General features: G+C 37.0%; 1 protein-coding gene across 1 annotated transcript in view; it reads left to right on the top strand.

The window, feature by feature from the left end:
- PTPRR (protein tyrosine phosphatase receptor type R) overlaps positions 1-22862 on the top strand; it is a gene marked incomplete at its 5' end in the record, with an annotated part of 201775 nt that overhangs the window by 140405 nt on the left and 38508 nt on the right. The window contains 2 exons of the mRNA XM_014786722.2: positions 18156-18342; positions 20947-21031. Coding sequence (XP_014642208.2) covers positions 18156-18342; positions 20947-21031 — 272 coding nt within the window. The remainder of the gene's footprint in view (positions 1-18155; positions 18343-20946; positions 21032-22862) is intronic.

Consider the following 22862-nt stretch of genomic DNA (forward strand, 5'->3'; position numbering starts at 1 on the left):
GTTATCTGCAAATAAAGATACTTTTATTTCTTTCTTTCCAATCTGGATTTCTCTGTTTTATTATCTTGTCCAGTTGCCTTGGGGAGAACCTCCAGTGCAGTACTGCATGGAAGTAAGAGCAGACGGCTTTGTCTTGTGCCTGATCTTAGATGGAGAGCTCTGAGTCTGTCACCATCAAGTATGATGTGAGCTGTGAGTTTTTATAAACAAGCCCTTCATCAGGTTGAGGAAATTCCTTCTTACCAGTTTGTTCAGTGCTTTCACCACGAAAGAATATTGGATTTTGTCAAATGCTTTTTTCTGAATCTATTGAAATGATTATGTGGTTTTGTTCTTTATTCTTTTAGTATGGCATATTGCGTTGTTTGAGTTTTGCGTATCTAACTAACCTTGCATTCCTGGGATAAACTCTACTTGGTCGTGGTATATGATCCTTTTTATACGTTGCTGAATTTGGTTTGTCAATATTTTGCTGAGGACTTTTGCACCTCTATTCATATTGATATAGATTCATCTTGATATTGATCTGTAGTTTTCTTATGCTATCTTTGGCTTTGGTTTGAGCATGACACCGGCCTCATATAATGAGCTGGGAAGTGTGTCCTCCTCTTCTGTTTTCTGAAAGTGTTTGTATCTTAAACATTTGGTAGAATCTGCCAGCAAAGTCACCTGGTCCTGGGCTTTTCTTTGTGATGTTTTTTTCATTAGTAATTCAATCTGTTTATTTATTATAGGTCTATTTAGATGATTCTATTAATTATCTATCTCATATTGAATCAGTTTCAGTAGTTTACGTCCTTCTAGGAATTTGTCCATTTCATCTTGATTATCTAAGTTGTTGATTTCCAGCTGTTCATAGTATTCCCTTATAATCTTTCTATTTCTGTAGAGTGGGTAGCAACAGTCCTTCTTTTAGTCAAGGTTTTAATTGAGTGTTCTTTTTTTTCTTGGTTGGTCTAGCTAAAAGTTTGTCAATTTTGTTGATCTTGTCAAAGAACCAACTTTTGTTTCCACTGATTTTCTCTATTGATTTTCTCTTCTCTGTTTCATTTGTTTGTACTCTAATCTTTATTATTTCCTTCCTTCTGCTTGTTTTGGGTTTGGCTTGCTCTTCTTTTTCTATTTTCTAAGGTTCAGTTACTGATTTGAGATCTCTCTTCTTTTTTAGTGTAAGAACTTACAGCTATAAATTTCCTCTCTAAACACTGCTTTCACTGTATCCTATAGGTTTTGGAATGTTGTGTTTTCATTTTCATTCATCTCAAAGTATTTTCTAACTTTCCTTGTGATTTCTTCTTTGACCCATTGGTTATTTAGGAGTGTGTAATTTCCACATATTAGTGAATTTCCCAAATTTCCTTCTGTTATTAATTTCTAATTTTGTCCCATTTGATCAGAGAATATACTGTGTACAATTTCAATCCTTTTAACCTTATTTAGACTAAACTTATTAGACTATCTATTATGGCCTATCCTGGAGAATATTCCATGTGCACTTGAGAAGAATTGTGTTCTGCTGTTTTTGGGTGGAGAGTTCTGTGGATGACTGTTAGGTCTAGTTGATTTATGGTGTGTTCCATACTTCTATTTTCTTGTTGCTCTTCTGTCTAGTTTGCTATTCATTATTGAAAGTGGGTTATTGTAGTCTCCTGGTATTATTGCTGAATTGTCTGTTTCTCCTTTCAATTCTGTAAGTTTTGATGCTCTGTTGTTAGGTGCATATATGACTATAATTCTGATGTCTTCTTGATGGATTGACCCTTTTGTCATCATAAAATGTCCTGTTTGTCTGTAGTAACACTGGCGGAGGGGAGATGGGACTAGGATAAGTTAAAACACCACAAAGTTTGCCATTTTACTGAGGTTCAGCTATTTTTCTTGAAAAAATTCTCTCAGATTGTCACAAGCCTTTGGTTAATTTTCAGAATTCTGAAAAAGTTGATTTGACCAAATTTGCTAGTATTCTCGTTGCTTTTATAGAGGATTGGATTTTTGGATGTCCTTACTCTGCCATTCTAGAAGTCCTCTCCTGCCCCTTTTTTTAAAATATCCTTAGTGGTGGAAGATATTTGTCCTTTGAGGGTGGATTTGAATTTTGGAAACAGTCAAATATTGCTTGGAGTGATGTATGCTGAATTAATTGATCAATCTGAATAGAACTAGTTTGGGTGAAAAACGATTTGGACTACACAATAATGAACTTGAATTTCTTCTGTGTCATAAATAGACTAAAGACAAAAGAGGAATGCCAAAAAGAAGTTCTGAACATGCAGCTTTGTGCCCATGTCAGATCTGAACATAGGTTAGATGATAAATCCAAAGAGGAATAACACATATTTCCAAACATCTTTTGGAATTAGCTTCAATTCCATCTGCCTATTATTCTAAATAATCCCCTTCTTATTACAGTATAACTAAAACCTTTGATTGGATAAATATCTCTGATCCTTGTCTGAGATTATGTCATTTGGTCCTGGACCTCTCATTTACCTGTGTCTAACTGTAGCTTTCAACTGGCTACACAAAGATCCAACTCAGACTGGCTACTTTCTTGTAGCATGATTGAGATTCTAATTGCAGAATATCTTCAATATGTCCACAACTGCATAAAGTTGCAAATTTAAAGAACAAATGCTTGGTCAACTGTGTTTCTAAAGTTCTTATTCCAGTTCCAATCGTGACAACACAGTTCCATGCATATAAGGACTTCCAGAGTCACCATTTACTCTACCATAAACATGCACACAAGGCCTGATAATCTGTGCAGAGGCAAGAGGAAGTTTACCAACCGCCTGACTTTAAGGAGGAAAAATTGTATAGGCTGCTGCTGTTTCATAGCAGAGACCTCTAATAGTCAAATGTTCTCTTTTCAATGATTAGTTCCTGAGATGTATGATCAGCATTCTCACTACTTGCAGCCAGAGGTGAAAATACCTACTTACTGCCCTACTATGGTTTTGCAGTCAAATTCTCTTACATACAGATGTGTCCATGTCAGTTATGTTGTCTTATAGCTATATTTCATATTGTACTATTGAGTGTAAAATTGTGCCTTCATTGCTATTTAAAACTGAAAAAGTAGTCTTAAACTAAAAAGCAGTTAGATTTCCCAAAGGACTACAGAATTCAGTTTTAAAAACTGGGACCGCACAACAAAATGCTGTAAAAAAAAACTGAAGAAGCCGAGAAGTTATATATTTTTTGATTATTCACATTTTGGTTGAGCTCTATGGATCATTGTAATCACATGTGTCATTTCTGCTTTTGAAAGTAAACGAATGTACTTAATTTAGTTGTAATGTTCAGTACTAAAACAATTCTTTGGTAATTGATTGCTTAAACAGACAAGGAGTTATTAATTGTACTGTGTTACTTAGGAAATATCATTGTGTGTAGGTGTGTGTGTGTGTGTTTGAATATATATTAGCTAAAATTCAAGGAAAGATTTCTCATTTCAGAAACAATGATTTATTCATTGAGACTTATTAGTGTTTCTTCAGCATCATCTTTTTCTTAACTAATTATATGAACTTAGAAACTAAAATTAGAGCTGCCATCATTTTGTTCTTTTGTTAAGAGTGAAGCAGCCTCCTCACCATGAGTGACAGTCAAAACAACACCAAGTGCCAAAAAAAAGAGTAAAATTAATCATACTTGGTTACAAGACAAAGCATTACCCTTTTTTATTTTTTATGAACAAAATCACCACATCTCCTTAGGGTGTTAATGCTCAGACTTCATTGATATTTAGATAAGACTCAAACTAAATATCAACTGTAACAGTTGCTGTACCTGGATAAGCTTGGCTTCTCTGTTCCAAATTTTCAAACTCCTTTGTAACACGATCCTCATTTCCCCTATTTTCTGAAGGATTGGAAAAGCCACCAGAACACAGTAGTTACAGGTAGCCTTACCCTAACCATCCATCACAGCCATTCACACACGCAGACAAAAGTGCTCTTTCCCATGTGTTCAGGACTGGATACAGAGGGAGGATTAAAGTCAACGTCTTTGCCCTCAAGGAGTTCACACTTTAGGGTCAGTCCTGTCTAGTGAACATGGTGTATTGGAGACATGTTGGAAAAATTGCTAAGAGGTTTCAGAGGAAAGAGACCCTAGCATTTGGGGGACTGGACCTGAAAGAGTTGGGGTGGGCTCATTTCAGACATAGGAAGCAGGGCTGTGGGTTGACTGGCCTGCCTGGAGCATAGGTCTGGATGGGACGTGATGGAAGATGAGGCTGGAGAAACACATGGGGAATGGATGAGACGGCATCTTCTGTCCAAGGGCAACTATTTGTGGGTTTTATTGTCATATTTTCAGTGCTCAAACATCCTTCTGCTGAAATCTGGAAGAAAACACATTGGACTAGGAAAGCTTGTTAGAGAACTCCTACAAAGGTGTGAACAGGAGATGAAGAAGGTCTGAGATTCAGTGTCAGGAGCCCGAGAGTCAGTCTTCAAGCCTCCTGCACATTCCACGTGCCCAGTGACTTCTCCAAACCCAGAGATTTTGAGTTAGTATTTAAAACTCCGTGACCTAAAAATAATCACAGAAATGCACAAACATTTAGATACAAGAATATTCATTTGCAGTCTTGTCTATAAGGGTGAAAAATTGAAAACAACTCAGTGTCCAAAAGTAATGTACTGTTTAAATGATCTGTGGCACATCCACCTAATGGAATACTATAAAGTGTTTAAAATTAGTGTTTAAATAAATTTGAATACATGAAAAGACATTTGTGATATATTTAGTCAAATAAAAAGCAAGCCATAAAAGAATATGTAGACTAAAAATCTAGATGTTGTCACACACGTATATATACATATAAAGACTTGAAGGACATACCCATAAAATGTTATTGGCAGTTACTCTAAGTGTTGGTATTATAGGATATTTTTCTTTCTTGCTGTTATCTATATTTTTAGTTTTTCTACAGTGAGTGTGCATTATTTTTTCATCTGAAAAAACGTTATTAATTTTAAAGACATGAGGTAAGAATTTAAAGGGCTTGAGGTATGAAAAATGGTCCCAACTTGGATGACCACTGACTTTGCATATGCAACGCTGCTACTGACTCTTCATCACTAACCTACTTTCCCAACCTCACCTTCTTCGAACATTTATCAGTGTATATGCCATAAGCTCCCACACAGCCGTGCATATGTGGAGTGAAGTAAGCATGACCACGTGATCATTATTAATTATTATAATCATTCACATATTATATCGTATGTCAGACACTAGGCTGGAAATGTTCACACATTTCTGCTTCTTTAACCTTTATAATGTGAATCAACCCTGTGAGTGTTATTGTTATCCCCATTTGCAGATTAAGGAGTCTGAGGCCGAAAGAGTTTAAGTGAAGTGCAGAGCGTTGATTTAAACTCAGATTCCAAGGCCAATGCTCAAAGAACAACGTAACAAGTTCAATTTATATTTATTTATTTATTTTATTTATTTTTGTGTTTGTGAGGAAGATCAGCCCTGAGCTAACATCCATGCCAATCCTCTTTTTTGCTGAGAAAGACCAGCCCTGAGCTAACATCTACTGTCAATCTTCTTCCTTTTTTTTTTCCCCTTTTTTCCCCAAAGCCCCAGTAGATAGTTGTATGTCATAGTTGCACATGCTGCTAGTTGCTGTATGTGGGATGCCGTCTCAGCATGGCCGGATAAGCCGTGTGTCGGTGCATGCCAGGGATCCGAACCCGGGCCGCCAGTAGCAGAGCGCGCGCACTTAACCGCTAAGCCACGGGGCAGGCCCGTCAATTTATATTTATTTTTAATGATGGTTTTGATTTTTATTTTTTCAAATAATAAAAGAAACAGGGAGTAAATTTTGCCTTGTCCTGTACGTATATAAAAGGTCAGATATCACTCTATGAATTCAAAAATGTCTATGTGATCCCTCCAAAGGCAGAGAACATTCTACCTCGTGAGGCAGGTGCTTTCAAGTAGGGAAACCACTCATTTCTCACACCAAAAATGTTCTCCACATCACAAGATTCTCTGTTTACTTTGGAGTGAAATTCGTTTATCATCTCCCTGGACCCAGGCCTCATATCTTTTATACTTAGTACATTTCTTCTCTGCAGGATTTCCTTTGGGAAATTTTATTATGGTTGGTCACAATACCTATTCATTTATTTCAGCTTCTAGAAATTTATGTCACAATTTCACTTTTCAAGAGCTTTGAATTTAAGTCGCAATTTAACTTAGCACTCCATATCTTCTTTTTTAAAAAAAATTTGCCCTCTCATCTGTCAAGCAATCCAGGGAGGCAGTTAGCACTCTATATAATTTATCTGTAGGTAAAGAGATGGAGAAAAACATCAAATCACTCATCAAATACCATTGACCGTGGAACTTGAAGGCGTGGAATCTGGAGTTTCAAAGAACTGTGCGGACCATCAGTCCACACGGAGTAAAGGAGTTCCTTCTCCATTTCACCATTGGTTTTCCCTTTGTTATTCAAATGAGTAAGAACTTCTTTTTGTTTTTTTCTTTCTTTTTAATTAGAAGTCTCTGAGAAAACTAAATATGTGGACAAACTGAATGAGCAAAATCAATTAAGAAAAATGTAGTTGGAGTGGGGACTTCAGCCCCTTTACGATCAAGCCCACATTGTCAGATCTGTGATCATTAGGATCGTAACCCACAAGGGGGACGAGGTGGACGAAGGTCTCAGACCCACAGCCTTTCAGCTCTGGAGAGGAGGAGAGTAACAGACTTCTTACTTCTCACCGTGCAGGATTAGACGTGTAAACTGATGAAGACAGCTCTGAATGAGTATGAATATGTTTTACAGAACAGAAAAATTAAGATTGGAACAGCTCTCAAAGATCTGTTTGCTTTCATTCTGTACGAAATTCTTCTTGTAATCTTCAGATGCATATTTTTCCGTTCTTAATTCGAGTACTTCCAGATAAGAAGCTGCCGCCATTTCCCATTGAAACAATTTCATAATCCAACAGGTTCAGAAGTACATCTTCCTGGACTACGGGCGAAACGATCATTTGTTTCATTTTGTTCTTTTACTCCCATTTGCATTCTTTGTTGGCTGCTAAATGAGGTGCCACACTTGAAGTCCCAGTGTTCTTGGTGGCCAAGGTCCTGGAGAAAGAGCAGCTGTATCTGGGAATCAGACTGAGGCCACAGCCCGTTGCTGGAGGCTGTAGCCCTCCCGCCTAAATCCAGCTTCTAAGATCCAGCACGTAGCCCCAACTACCAGGAAAAGAAGTGCCTAGTGGTGAGCCACTCCAACCCTCAGTTGCAGTGTTCTTGTGTTTTTAGCCATATTTTCTTCCCACGTCTTGCCCATCAGGAGCAGTGATGCAGAGCTGAACAATTTCAGCGGAGTGGTGAAATTCTCTTGCTGAAACGGCTGTGCGGCCCTGGCCCATAAGATTTATCCATGTTTTCCGTTTTACTTAATTGTAATTAGCATGCTGTTTATTGCATTCCTTTTACCTTTCCTTACGAATTTGCTTTTTCCTTCAATTGTTTGCACTGGTATCTTTTGAATTTCCTCCCTCTTATTTGTTTTCTGGCATAAATAATAATCGGTGCTGCAGGGGAGCTTGATAAAGGCTTTTATTATGTTCCCTTTTGTCAAACAGCAATCATGAGGCATGAAAAGGCCTGAGCAGTTTATCCAGAGTTACACAACAAAGAGAGCAAAGCTGTGAATAAGGATTTGTGCTCTTCGTTTTCCACATGCTGTTTTTATTAAAGGTCCAGGTCTCCTATTATTTCTGTTGATTTTTTTCTCTAAATCCTTTAGGTGTTTTCCCTGTATCTTAATTTGAATTTTCTCTTAACTTCTTATGTTTGTTCAGTTTTTGAAAGATATTTCTGATTCTGTCCTCTTGTCCTATCATTTTGGCTTATGGATTCTGTGGAACAAACGTTCGTCTCTCAGTTCAGTAAAGTGATGTTTTCTCCTCCAGATCATTGGTCAGCAATACTAGTTAAAAGCCTAATATTCCCGTACTTACAAACACATCCCTCACTAGATTGTTCGGTAAATTGTGTTAGAAACAATTGATAACCTATTTGGGGGAAAAAAAAAACCTAGACGAGTCTCACCTTTACCATACCCCAAAATAAATCACAAATAGATTAGATTAACTTTTTAAAAAATCTAAACTTCCAGATGAATCTCTATGTATTAAAGCAATGCAAGAAACCACAAAAGAAAAGATTAATATGTTTGACTGAGGTAAATATAACTTTTTAAAAATCCTTAGTATTTTAAGGCAACAATAAACTGTATATATGTAACAGATATATCTGAGAAATAATTAATATCTCATATATCATAGTAATCAGAATAAATACATTAATGCCATAATATAAACATTAGGAAAGAGCATGACAGACAACTCCCAGAGGGAAGGACCAATAAATGAACAATAGTCATGTGAAAATGTATTTGTCATCATCTCTAACCAAAGAAATAGAGATTAACACAATAAGTCACTGCCATTACGCCTGTAAAATAGCAAAATTAGAGGTCAATTTAAATGCTAGTGAAGTTTAGATGATTCTGAGTGATTTTAATACCTTTGTTAAAACTTCTAGATTTTACAATTTTTCTACAGTTAACTCTTATAATGAAAAAATTAACACTTCAAAATATACACAGATGTGTATTTAATCTCTCCTCTCCAAGCCAAGACATGACTAAGTGCACAAATTTTTAAGTTGATTCTACTGATTCAATTTCCTAATTCCAGTGTATTTCAATTAACCTAAATATTGTTTGCTCCTTGAAAATAAGAACTAACAAAAGCAGAGATTTTTCCAAATTAATGACAACCTAGGGTAATATTTCATGATAGAATAGGAGATACTTGCCATGGTAAGGACTGTTTTGTGGAAAAAGCTCTCTGTAAGGTCAACAGCCTGTGTAAATGTAACTCCATATTGAACTTCGGGACATTGTCTGAGTGTGGAGGTGAAGTGTTCTGGAATTGTTTAGGGTTCAGAGGAAATGGCTTTGCCATAATAAAGGGAATTTTCAGATAAATAGGTTATCAAGAAGAATGTATTTTTCTTTAGACAAATGTGGAGATTCTATCCATTGATTTTAAAATGTTAACATTAATCTCAGTGTAAACTGTTTTTGAGTTTTTGTGACGATCTCTTAAAATAGATCCCTTAGAGACGCAGAAGGTGAGACTTCGTGGGACTTTATTCATTATGACCCACTTTTAATAACAGCCAGGCATCACTTTTTATAAGCAGTTTACTGACTCTATCTGATCAGTCCCTGTAATAACCCTCCGAAGTAGGAGCACTTTATTATCCATTTCACAAAAGAGGAGGGAATTGAGATGCAACCAGGCTCAGTGGACTGACCGAAGGTCCACCGCAATGCCGTGGGAGAGCCAGACAAGAATGACCGCAAAGGCCGAAACCGTGCCCTGAGTACGATACTCCCTCCACATTGTAATTCAGTCATCTCAGCCTTCTCCCAACAAGGGACCCCGACTCCACGTAGGGCACTGTAGCGTCTGACAATCCGCCCACCATACTCTTGCTTTTGGGTAGCAAAGCAGAAAGAGCTTGGGTTCACATTCCAACTTGATTGAATCCTTGGTCCACTATTGTGTTCCTAATTGGTCATTTCTTCACCTGCACAGTGGGAGAAAGTAGTACTCGGAAGGCTGCCGTGAACACTGAGGTGCCATAGGTGAAAGTGCTTACAACAGCGCTTGGCAGATAATAGATGTTTAATAAATATGAGTTTCCTTCCCCTTCCCCTGCCAAACAAAAGTCATTCTTCCTTACGAAGTCAGTTTGCGTGAAAACGCTTCCCTAGTTCTCAAGTCATCACAGAATCCTTAGAAAACTGACTCACCAGATCAAATGTACCTTCGAGGGGCCCCTCAGAGGCCTCAGTCTCAGGTTTGGGCAGGGTGTGCTGTGGGAGCCAGAACAGAGGTTGATACAACCTGATGTCTGAATTCTCTCTTCTAGATTTGGGCGGGCTTTTTATAGTCTGATAGTTCCTATGACTCTGGCCTCTCTCTCATCTCTCCTACATAACCCTGCCCCCCAATTCCAAAATATATTTTTATACCAATGAACTCTAGCTCAAATTGCTTATATGCCATTTATCAAAGATGCTTTATCATTTCCTGCTCCCACATTTTCTCCTGCCAGGCTGTCTCTCTGAAATAACCCTCTACCAAAGGTTTATCTATTGAACTTTTACTTTCAACGCCCAGCTCAAACGCCTCCTGCCTCGTGTATCCGCTCTGACCACTCTGGGTAGAAGAGACCTTGCCTTCTGCTAAACCAGTGCAGCACTGGCTGTCACTCAACGGACAGAGTGCAGATACCTCTGTCTTTTGGGCCTGAATATGGACTGAATGGAATAACGGTTTAAAATGGCATCTGATTAGCAATCCCTTAAGCAGCCTCTCCCAACTCCTTACTAAAATATCTATGAAACCAGCAAAAGCTGAATTCTCACAAATACACTAAAAACTAGGACCAATAGACAACCTATTATCAGAATCAAGACGGAATTTCTGCCAATTTAAAGGCCAGGAATACTGCACTGAGAAATTTTAAAAACTGCTTTCCCACTAAAAATAGATTAAAACTCTTGACCTAAAACTAGAACCACTCTTTGTTCCCCCTCAACTGTTTACCTCCTACTCAATACACGGGAGCCCTGTCAATCACTACCAACAGCCCCCAAAAAAGAAGTGGAGGGGGGTCCCTTTATCAGGTAGGTGATATTTTATGAGGCATCAGAATACTACCCCCTAGTCCCTAACGCAGTGATCCTAGGAGTTAAAAATAATAATAGAGACTAGAAAAGTTTTTTCGAGAAGGTGCCAAAATGAAAGTGGTACGTCAGTGTTAATTTTTTTAAAAAGTCAGATGTGCATCCAGATGTAAAATTAATGGGAAAGTACTTAATACTGATAAAACTTACAGCAGAGATAAAATTACGAATTGCTTCAAATAACACAATGTCTAAAATACATAAAGTAAAAACAGTTACAAATATAAGCAAAAATAACAAATATAGTTATTGTAGATGACTCAGATATCTCAGGCTTTGACAAATCCAGTAGGAAAAAAATAAGGAAAAAATAGATTCGAATAATATCTTTAATAATACACAATAATGTAATAAATAAAATGATATATGTATATTTCAATATATACATAGATAGGTAATCAAACTAGTTGCCAGCAAAAGCAGCTATGAAATATTTAGAAAAATTTATCATGGTGTTTGTCTCAAAGAAAAAATGGAGAAATTCCAAACATTAGTAATTTAGTATAAGGGTCTGTGATCTTTATGGGCCCTTATAAGTTTATCACATAAATAAATAAATATGTACATACGCGAATACACACATAGCATGCATATATACATACATACATAAATGAATAAATGAAGGGTACAAAAACTATCTTTTAGGGGTTCACTCAGAAGTTATAAAAAATATATACTTTAAAAAAAATTATTTTATTGAGGTCATATTGGTTTATAACATTGTATAATTTCAGGTGTACATTATTATATATCACTTTCTGTATAGATTGCATCTTGCTCACCCCTGATAGTCTATTTTTTATCCATCACCATATAAATGTGCACCTTTACCCCTTTCACCCTCCCCCCACCTGCTTCCCCTCTGGTAACTGCTAAACTGTTCTCCTCATCCATGTGTTTATCTTCCACATATGAGTGAAATCATGCGGTGTTTGTCTTTCTCTATCCATGTTGTTGAGAATGGGATGATTTTGTCTTTTTTTATGGCTGAGTAGTATCCCATTGTGTATATATATATATATATATATATATATATATATACACCACATCTTTATCCATTCATCAGTTGATGGGCACTTGGGTTACTTCCATGTCTTGGCTATTGTGAATAATGCTGCAATGAATATAGGAGTACATAAGCTTCTTTGGATTGTTAATTTCCTGTTCTTTGGGTAAATACTCAGTAGTGAGATAGATGGATCATATGGTATTTCTATTTTTAATTTTTTGAGCAATCTCCATAGTGTTTTCCATAGTGGCTGCACCACTTTGCACTCCCACCAGCAATATATGAGGGTTCCCTTTTCTCCATGTCCTCTCCAACATTTGTTATTTTTTGTCTTGTTAGTTATAGCCATTCTGTTGGGTGTAAGGTGATATCTCATTGTAGTTTTGATTTGCATTTCCCTAATAATTAGTGATGTTGAACGTTGTTTCATGTGCCTGATGGCCATCTGTATATCTTCTTTGGAAAAATATCAGTTCATATCCTCTGCCCATTTTTTGATCTGGTTGTTTGTTCTTTTGTTGTTGAGTTGTATGTGTTCTTTATACCCCTTGTGGAATATATGATTTGCAAATATTTTCTCACAGTTGGTGGGTTGTCTTTTCATTTTGTTCATGGTTTCCTTTGCCATGCAGAAGATTTTTAGTCTGATGTAGTCCCATTTATTTTTTCTTTTCTTTCTCTTGCTTGAGTGGACATGATATTCAAAAAGATACTGCTAAGACTGATGTCAGAGTGTACTGCCTATATTTTCTTCTAAGAGTTTATGATTTCAGGTGTTACACTCAAGTCTTTAATCCATTTTGAGTTAATTTTTGTGTAAGGTGTAAGATAATGGTCTACTTTCATTCTTTTCCACGTGGCTGTCCCAGTTTTCCCAACACCATTCATTGAAGAGACTTTCCTTTCTCCATTGTATGTTCTTGGCTCCTTTGTCGAAGATTAGCTATCTGTAGACGTATGGTTTTATTTTTGGGCTTTCAATTCTATTCCATTGATCTGTGTGTCTGTTTTTCTGCCAGTACCATGCTATTTTGATTACTATAGCTTTGTAGTATATGTTGAAGTCAGGGATTGTTATGCCTCTAACTTTGTTCTTTTTTCTCAAGATTGCTTTGAGTCTATTCAGGGTCTTTTGTTTTCCATATAAATTTTAGCATTCTTTGTTCTATTGTCATGAAGAATGTCATTAGGATTCTGATTGGGATTGCATTGAATCTGTAGATTGCCTTAGGTAATATGGATATTTTCACTGTTTATTCTTTCAATCCATGAGCATGGAATATCTTTCCATTTCTTTATGTTTTCTTTGATTTCTTTCAATAATGTCTTATAGTTTTCAGTGTATAGGCCTTTGAACTCCTTGGTTAATTTATTCCTAGATATCTCATTCTTTTTGTTGCTATTATAAATGGGATTGTATTCTTGACTTTTCTTTCTGCTAGTTCATTATTAGTGTATAGAAATGCAACTGATTTTTGTAAGTTGATTTTGTACCCTGCAACTTTGCTATAGTTGTTGATTATTTCTAACAGTTTTCTGGTGGATTCTTTAGGATTTTCTATATATATAGAATCATGTCATCTGCAAACAGCAAGAGTTTTACTTCTCCCTTTCCAATTTGGATACCTTTTATTTCTTTTTCGTGCCTAATTGCTCTGGCCAAAACCTCCAGTACTGTGTTAAGTAAGAGTGGTGAGAGTGGACACCCTCATCTTGTTCCTGTTCTCAGAGGGATGACTTTTAGTTTTTCACCATTAAGTATGATATTGGATGTGGGTTTGTCATATATGGCCTTTATTATGTTGATGTACTTTCCTTTTATACCCATTTTATTGAGAGTTTTTATCATAAATGGATGTTAGATCTTGTCAAATGCTTTCTCTGCATCTATTGAGAGGATCATGTGATTTTTATTCTTCATTTTGTTAACGTGGTGTATCACATTGATTGATTTGCAGATGTTGAACTATCCCTGCATCTCTGGTATAAATCCCACTTGATCATAGTGTATGATCTTTTTAATATATTGCTGTATTCAATTTGCTAATATTTTGTTGAGGATTTTTGCATCTGTGTTCATCAGCAATATTGACCTGTAATTTTCCTTTTTTGTGTTGTCCTTGTCTGGTTTTGGTATCAGGGTAATGTTGGCCTCATAGAATGAGTTAAGAAGCATCACGTCTTCTTCAATTTTTTGGAACAATTTGAGAAGGATAGGTATTAAATCTTCTTTGAATATTTGGTAGAATTCTCCAGAGAAGCCATCTGGCCCTGGACTATTGCTTTTGGGGAGGTTTTTGATTATTGTTTCAATCTCTTTATTTATGATTCGTCTATTCAGATTCTCTATTTCTTCTTGATTCAGTTTGGGGAGGTTATACGGTCTAAGAATTTATCCATTTCTTCTAGGTTATCCAATTTGTTGACATACAGTTTGTCACAGTATTCTCTTATAATCCTTTGTATTTTTGTGGTATCTGATGTAATTTCTCCTGTTTCATTTTAAGTTTTATTTGATCCTTCTCTCTTTTTTCTCAGTGAGTCTGGCTAAGAGTTTGTCAATTTTGTTTATCTTCTCAAAGAATCAGCTCTTACTTTCAGTGATTGTTTCTACTGTTTTTTTAGTCTCTATTTCATTTATTTCTGCTCCAATTTTTATTATTTCCTTCCTTCTGCTGACTTTGGGCTTTGTTTGTTCTTCTTGTTCTGGTTCTGTTAGGTGTAGTTTAAGATTACTTATTTGAGGTTTTTCTTGTTTGTCAAGGTCAGCCTATATTGCTATAAATTTCCCTCTTAGTACCACTTTTGCTGCATCCCAAAATGTTGTGTTTTTATTTTCATTTGCCTCCAAGTATCTTTTTATTTATCCTTTGATTTCTTCATTGATCCAATGGTTGTTCAGTAGCATGTTGTTTAGTGTCCACATATTTTTCACTTTTCCAGGTTTTTCTTGTAGTTGATTTCTAGTTTCATAGCATTGTAGTTGGAAAAGATGCTTGATATGATTTCAATCTTTTTAAATTTATTGAGGCTTGCCTTGTTTCCCAACATATGGTCTATCTTTGAGAATGTTCCATGTGAACTTGAGAAGAACGTGTAGTCTGCTGTTTTTGGATGGAATGTTCTATATATATCTATTAAGTCCATCTGTTCTAGTGTCTCATTTAAGGCCACTCGTTTCCTTGTTGACTTTCTGTCTGGATGATCTATCCATTGATATAAGTGGGGTGTTAAGGTCCCCTACTATTATTGTATTGCTGTCGATTTCTCCCTTTAGGTCTGTTAATAGTTGCTTTATATACTTTGGAGCTCCTGTGTTAGGTGCATATATATTCATAAGTGTTATGTCCTCCTGGTGGAATGTCCCTTTTATCATTATAAATTGCCCCTCTTTGTCTCTCATTGTCTTTTTTATCGTGAAGTCTGCTTTGTCTGATATAAGTATGGCAACACCTGCTTTCTTTTGCTTTCCATTTGCTTGGATTATCATCTTCCATCCCTTCACTCTGAAACTCTGTTTGTCTTTAAAGCTGAGATGTGTTTCCTGGAGGCAGCATGTTGTTGGGTCTTGTTTTTTAATCCATCCAGGCACTCTGTGTCTTTTGTTTGGAGAATTTGATCCATTTACATTTAGATTGATTATTGATAGATATATGAGTGCCTAATATTGCCATTTTATCTTTTGTTTTCTGGTTGTTCTATATTTCCATTGTTTCTTTTCCCTTGTCTTTCTGACTGCCATTTCAGTTTGGTGGTTTTCTGTGATGGTTTTCTCATTTTTCTCTTTATTTATGATTTGTGGCTCTGCTCTGATTTTTTACTTACTTGTTACCATGAGGTTTGTATAAAAGATCTCATAGATGAGATAACCCATTTTCTGACAGCCTCTTATCACCTTTAGCCTAAGCAGGTTCCATCCTTTTCCTCTTCCCCTTCTGAGTTATTGTTGTCACAAGTTATTCTTTTTTGTTGTTGTGAGTTTGTGACTAAATTGAAGTGTTTATAGTTGTTTTTGATGCTTTCTTTCCCTCTATCTTTTATGTTATAATTAAGTGTTTGCTAACCTATTCTGATAGACAACTGCAATTTTATTATTTTATCTGTCTGTTTATCTCCTTGCTCAAAGCTTTGTAAACCTTTGACTTTTTGTTTCAGGTGGGAGCCTCCTTTCATTGTTTCTTATAAGGCAAGTCTTGTGGCGATGAACTCCCTCAGCTTTTGTTTATCTGAGAAAGCCTTTATGTCAGCATCAAATCTGAAAGATAATTTCACTAGATAGAGTATTCTTGGCTGAAAGATTTGTCTTTCAGCTGTTTTGAATATATCATTCCATTCTCTTCTAGCCTGTAAAGTTTCTGCTGAGAAATCTGCTGAAAGCCTAATGTGGTTCCTTTGTAGGTTATTTCCTTCTGCCTTACTGCCCTTAATATTTTTTATTTGTTATTCAATTTGACAGTTTTAATATTACATGCCTTGTAGAAAGTCTTTTTGTATTGATGTAATTAGGAATTCTACTGATTTCATGTACTTGTAAGTCCATTTTCTTCCCCTATGTTTGGGAATTTGTCAGCTATTATTTCTTTGAACAAGCTCATGGCTCCTTTTTCCCTCTCTTCTCCCTGTGGAATACCTATAATCCTTATGTTACTTTTCCTAATTAAGTTGGATATTTCTTGAAAAATTTCTTCATTTTTTTTTTTAAACCTTAGTTCTCTCTCCTCCTCCACCTGAAGCATTTCCATATTTCTGTCTTCTAATTCACTAATTCTGTCTTCCATAAGATCTGCTCTATTTTTTTGGTTTTTTATGGTTTCTACATTATTTTTTATCTCATTAATTTTGTTCTTCATATCCAGAATTTCTGTATAGTTTTTTCTAAGGGCTCCACTCTCTTTGGGGAAGTCTTCCTTCTGTTCATTAATTTTATTCCTGAGCTCATTGAACTGTCTTTCTGTGTTTTCTTGAAACTCACTGAGTTTCTTTATGACAACTATTTTGAATTCTCTGTCACTTAGATTGTAAATGTCTGTGACTTCAGGTTTGGTTTCTGGAGACTTGTCATTTTCCTTCTGCTCTAAAGTGTTACTGTAATTCTTCATGGTATTTGATGAATTGATCCTTTGCCGGCACATTTGTGGTAGTATCAGGTGACAGATTCCACCTGCCACCACTGGGGCAGGCAGGAGCTGTGTTTTCTGATCTCATCCCATCTGCTGGTAGTTGTGCCAGTTGAGCTGCTCTGCCTTCATGTGGGCTGGCCACAGCTGCTTGGCAGATCTCGTTCACATGGACTGGGCCTCTGTGCTTGGTAGGTGGGTTGCTCTTATGCAGGCAGGGCTGCTGCACTAGGCAAGTGAGTCTGGCTGAGCTGCTGTGCTAGGCAGGCAGGGGTCCTTCTCAGGGGCTGACCTGCCACCACTCAGTGGGGAGCATTCTCTTGGGAGGAGCTGCCACTCTATGGTGGGCACTCCCGCCAGCAGGGCTACCACTCTGAAAGCGTTCACACACAGGCCGGGCTGCCCCCACCTCCTCTTACAGTTGCGCAAGCTGTTGTGTGAGGACCTGCAACCTGGATTGCTGCCGCTGGGGAGGTGGAGGGGTCCACTCACCCAGTTCCACTACTTTCTGGGGATCCAGTCCACCCACCTTCAGATGCATGGTTGCGTGGATCTCTCAGGCATTCTACTGTGCTGTGTAGGGAATCCTCTGTTGGTTAATGAATGTCTGTTTAGTTGTAACTTAGAGGGGAGTGACAAAGGGAACAACTTACTCCACCATGATGCTGATGTCACTCCCAAGAAATACATACATTTTAAGCTTTTGAATTCTATTTCAATGGCAATCATTTGAACTAAAACAAGAGATTGTTGTTTTTTCCTCTGAGCTTCCTGTGTCCAAAAAAATCATGAGTACGGTATACTGACGTCAAAAAATATCAGGTGGCTATATGACTTACATACCAGACTCTCAGATATGCATGTAAATAAAGTTGGTTTGTGTTACATCTGATTCCTCAATTCAAATGTGATGTCTACTTTTCATAAATTTTTCACTTAATATTATTAGCCATCCTATTATTTCTGTAGCAGGTATAACCATTAATAAATTATAGTTCATTTTCTCAATTCAGAGTTGTTTCCAATGACAAACCTATCAGTGTCCTCTAGAGAAACTATAGATAGTTGCTGTAGTCAATTATGGTACCATAAGAAAAAAGGACATTTGGTCCTTATTTCCGTAAAAGTTCTCACTGAATTGCATGTATGTACAAAGACAAATTTGTACCATCAAAATAATTCATGTGGTGTTTAAATCTAACAATGTTCTCCTCCAATGTAGACGAGGATCCAACGTATCTCTTACATTGGACATGAGCAGCTTGGGGAACATCGAACCCTTTGTGGCTATACCAACCCCACGGGAGAAGGTAGCAATGGAGTATCTGCAGTCAGCCAGCCGAATTATCACAAGGTCACAGCTGAGGGACGTTGTGGCAAGTTCACATTTACTCCAAAGTGAATTCATGGTGAGCCTGCTGTGTGTCATTCACTCTTCAGAAGGTATTTTGATATACTGGGCACTAGAGGCATGTACTAAAATGACACTGCCCTCCAGTCAAGCAGCTTATGGTAAACAAACAGTTACAGTTCCAAAAGTTAAGTGCAAGGGTTTTAGATCCACCCTGCATCTCATCCACTATTGATACGTATTCGTGCTAGAATGCAATAGCTAAATTAAGGCAGAAGATGTGGGAGCTGGTGAGGCAAAGAAGTGGCAAGAAGAAGCTGGGCAGAGAGGGGGCATTCCAGGAAGAAGGAACAGCCTTGCTGTCACTGTTTGGGGAATTAAATTGTTCAGTTTGACTAGGGCATTGAAATTAAGGTGGGAAGTGACAAAAGTTGAGCCTCAGAGACATAAAAGTAACCCAAGTCTTAATACATATTTAAGATTTTGGAATTTATCTTGTGTTTTAAAAGGATCACTATCTGCCATATAGTCAGCATTAGTAAGAGGTGCTTTGGAGAATTTGGAGATAATCTCTGGAGATAATGTGGAACTGTGATGGTGATCTACACTAAAAAAGTAGCAGTGAACATGGGGAGAATCTATAGGAATCTACAAGAAGTGGGCTCATCAGGTGAAGCAGCCAAGAAAAAGGAAGTCAGGGGTGATACCCTGTTTTTCTGACTTGAGCAGCAGGGTGCTTATATTACCCTTTAATGACATAAGGAGCACAGGGGAAGACTAAGTGCAGGCTAAAAATGATATCAAGTTTCAGCTAAAAATGATGGTGACCATCAGTGTTGCTGGTGATAGCTTAATGCATGAAAACACTTTTCTGCCCAGAGAGCACAGAGACAGATTAGACCTTCTTAGATCCAATTGCTGCCCATAGGAATATCCATTTTATAGAACACTTCACATCTTAAATCAGTTGTACATCTTAAGCCATATCTGTTGAGTATAATAAATTGACCACTGTAGGGTCTGTTCAGATATTTGCTAGCACCTAATTGTGAAAGATCCAGCAGCAGGTCAGATCCATCAGCCTCGTGAACTATGATTGTGTCCAAAGTAAAATACAACGTGCAGTTGTTTACACTAGACTTTGGAGCATGTTGTTTTTTTATATGAAGAAAATGAGACCTAGAGGATGAAGGAACCAGTCAGTAATCACACAGGTAGCCAAAGTACCCCAGTATTCTTTTCTAGAGACACAGGGAGGTCTTTACTCTGAGATGAGCCCGTCACATGGCTACTTCCCTGAAAGGAAAGATGAGCCCAACAAGGAGTACCAACGAGAGAGAGAACGCTGGAAGATGACAGATTGTCAGAAAACAGGAAGGAGCGAGGAGGAATGAAGGTATTGCCTACCTCGTGGCTTTCGCCAAAACAGACTGACCTGTTTGAAATTACCAAACGTGAACATGGGTTTCTGTGGAGCATTCAACAATTTTGCTTATTTGGTAACTTGGAGCTGAGAACTTGAACATTTAGTTGGGATATCATAAATGCCTAAAATAGTGCAGATGTAGGAAATGACATTTAAAAAGTGAGCTGCTCCTTTCTGTAGACCAAGTCTCAAATTCATACTACGGTCAGGCTTTTCTCAAATTTTCAGATTGACTGAAAACTAGAACAATTTGAATAATTCGTAGATAACTTCTTGCATTGCAATGAATATTAGGCTGTCGAGTGATATTTTTCCTTTGGAGAAAGTTTAAGTGACAAAAATACTATTTTATGTGATCTAGTGATAAAAGTTATTTTATTTCACATTACCCTTTTGTAAGCAAGCCTTTGCAGAATTTTAAGTTAGAGAACATAGTATTTTGTATAATCAAATCCTTAAATATTTGCTGGACCCTTTTGAAGACTTTAGCTTGTTGTTGTCTTTGTCCTGGTCAGCTACAGAAGCTCACATTTTAGCCCAATGCCTTTCCAAGGAGCCACCTCTGCTCCAGTTGTTCCCTCTCCATCATTTGACATATATTCTGAATGAAGAAGAGTATTTATATTCTTGTTAAGTGGGAGAGAACAGTGTCTGGATACCCTGCACTAAAAATATTACATTTACAGCCTCAGATGGAACAGTATAGTTATAAACCATTTCTTAATACAAAAAAGCATCACATCATCATCACTTGAATCAACAAAAATGCCCTTTATATTTACCATTTGGGGAGGAAGGTTCTAATAATCCTAAAAGAGTCACAATTAATGTTAAAAGAGAATCCATCTTAGTGATATTCTTGGTATTGAACTTACATAAATACTTGAAGAAATTTGAATACATTGTTTAAAAATCCGTTTCTCGGCTGCCTGTTTATATATTTCTAGCACTTATGTCAGAACAGGATGCTTAAACTCTAACCAAAGTTTTGTATGTCTCTTTAATACCTACATATAAGGTAATACTTTCTAACACACAGAGCTGTTTCTTAGATTCAGCTTGTCAGGGTGCAGCTGATATGTTTATGAAAGGAAGGGTGTTGGTCAACAGAGGTGGTGTCTGTTGTTTTATACGTGACTTTGAAGTCCAATAGAGCTCTGCATCAGATGGCCCCCTGTGAAGGTGTTCTTTGTGGCAGCGTTAGGCACACTAATTTGATATCATTTATTTTTGCAGGAAATACCAATGAACTTTGTGGATCCAAAAGAAATTGACATTCCACGTCATGGAACTAAAAATCGCTATAAGACCATTTTGCCAAGTAAGTTTCTTGAATTAAATAGTTTGTGCTGTGAAGGAGAGGCCTCCCCAGTTCACCCCACTTCTTCCTTTCCCATCCTCACAACCTCCACATACACATCAAAATGGAGTTCAAACACATATAAGACTAAAAATCATTAAAGTGATCTGAGGTTAATAACTTTATCTTCTATTACTCTTACTATAATACTATCTTCTATTACTCAGCTCACAATTCCAGTAGACACTTAGTTGTAAAACTTTTTTGTGCCACACAGATGGCCAATTGATTTTCATCAAGGGTGTCAAACAATTCAATGGGGAAAGGATAACCTTTTCAAGAAAACTGAGTATCCACATGCAAAAAAATGAAGTTGGACCCTGCCTCAAACCGTATACAAAAATTAATTCAAAATGGATCAAAGACCTAAATGTAAAAGCTAGAACTACAAGACTCTTAGTATAAAACAGATGTAAATCTTCATGACTTTGAATTAGTCAATGATTTCTTAGATGTGACACCAAAAGTACAGCAACAAAAGAAAAAAATAGATAAATTGAACTTGATCAAAAAGTTTTGTGTTTCAGAAGACACCATCAAGAAAATAGAAAGATGACTTACAAAATGTGAGAAAATATTTGTAAATTATACATCTAATAAGGGACTTATATCTAGCATATGTAAATAACTCTTACAACTCAATTATAAAAAGACAAATAACCCAAAATATGGGCAAAGGACTTGAATTGACATTTCTCCATAGGAGATGTACAAATGGCCAATAAGCACATGAAAAGATGCTCAACATTGTTAGCCACCAGGGAAAGCAAAACCACAATGATACATTCCTTCACCTCCACATGACTAGAATAAAAAAGATAGACAATGGAAAGTGTTGGCAAGGATGTAGAGAAATTGAAACCTTCTTACGTTGCTGGTGGGGAAGTAAAATGGTGCAGCTGCTCAGGAAACAGTCTGGCAGTTCCTCAAAAGAGAGGATGAGATAAAACTGAGAGCCAGCCTGGATGGTCTAGTGGTTAAAGTTCAGCACTCTCACCACTTTGGTGGCCTGGGTTTGTTTCCCAGTCGTGGAACCATACCAACCGTCTGTCAGTTGCCGTGCTGGGGCGAGGGCTCACGTAGAAGAATTAGAAAGACTTACAACTAGGATATACAACCATGCACTGGGGCTTTAGGGAAGAAAAAAAAAGAGGAAGATTGGCAGCAGATGTTAGCTCGGGGCAAATCTTTCCCTGCAAAAAAATAAATAAATAAAAGGTAAAACTGAGAGTTACTATATGACCCAGACATTCCACTCCTAGCTGTGTACCCAAGAGAAATGAAAACATGTGTCCAGACAAAAGCTGTACACAAATGTTTGTAACAGCACTATTCATAATACCCAAAAGTGGAAACAACCCAAATATCCATCAACTGATGAATGGATGAGTAAAATGTAGTATATGCACACAACAGAATATTATTCAGCAATGAAAAGGAATGAGGTACAGTTGCATGTTACAACATGGAATCTTGAAAATATTATGCTGAGTGAAAGAAGCCATCCCCAAAAACCTTGTATTGTATAATTCCATTTATATGAAGGGTCCCAACAGGCAACTCTGTAGAGACAGAAACTACATTAGTGGTTTCCTAGTGTTGGGAGACCTGGGAAGTGACTGCTAAAGGGTACGGATTTTATTTTGGGATAAAGAAAGTGTTATAAAATTGATTGTGGTGATGGCTGCACAACTCTGTGCATAAAAAAAAGAAACAAAACTCTATGATGGCTCACTTTAAATGGTGTGTGAATTATGTCTCAGTGAAGCTGGTACCAGAAAACTTCATTGTG

Source organism: Ceratotherium simum, chromosome 17, assembly GCF_057802395.1.
Source record: "Ceratotherium simum simum isolate JZ-2026a chromosome 17, ASM5780239v1, whole genome shotgun sequence".
NCBI classification, from domain to species: domain Eukaryota; kingdom Metazoa; phylum Chordata; class Mammalia; order Perissodactyla; family Rhinocerotidae; genus Ceratotherium; species Ceratotherium simum.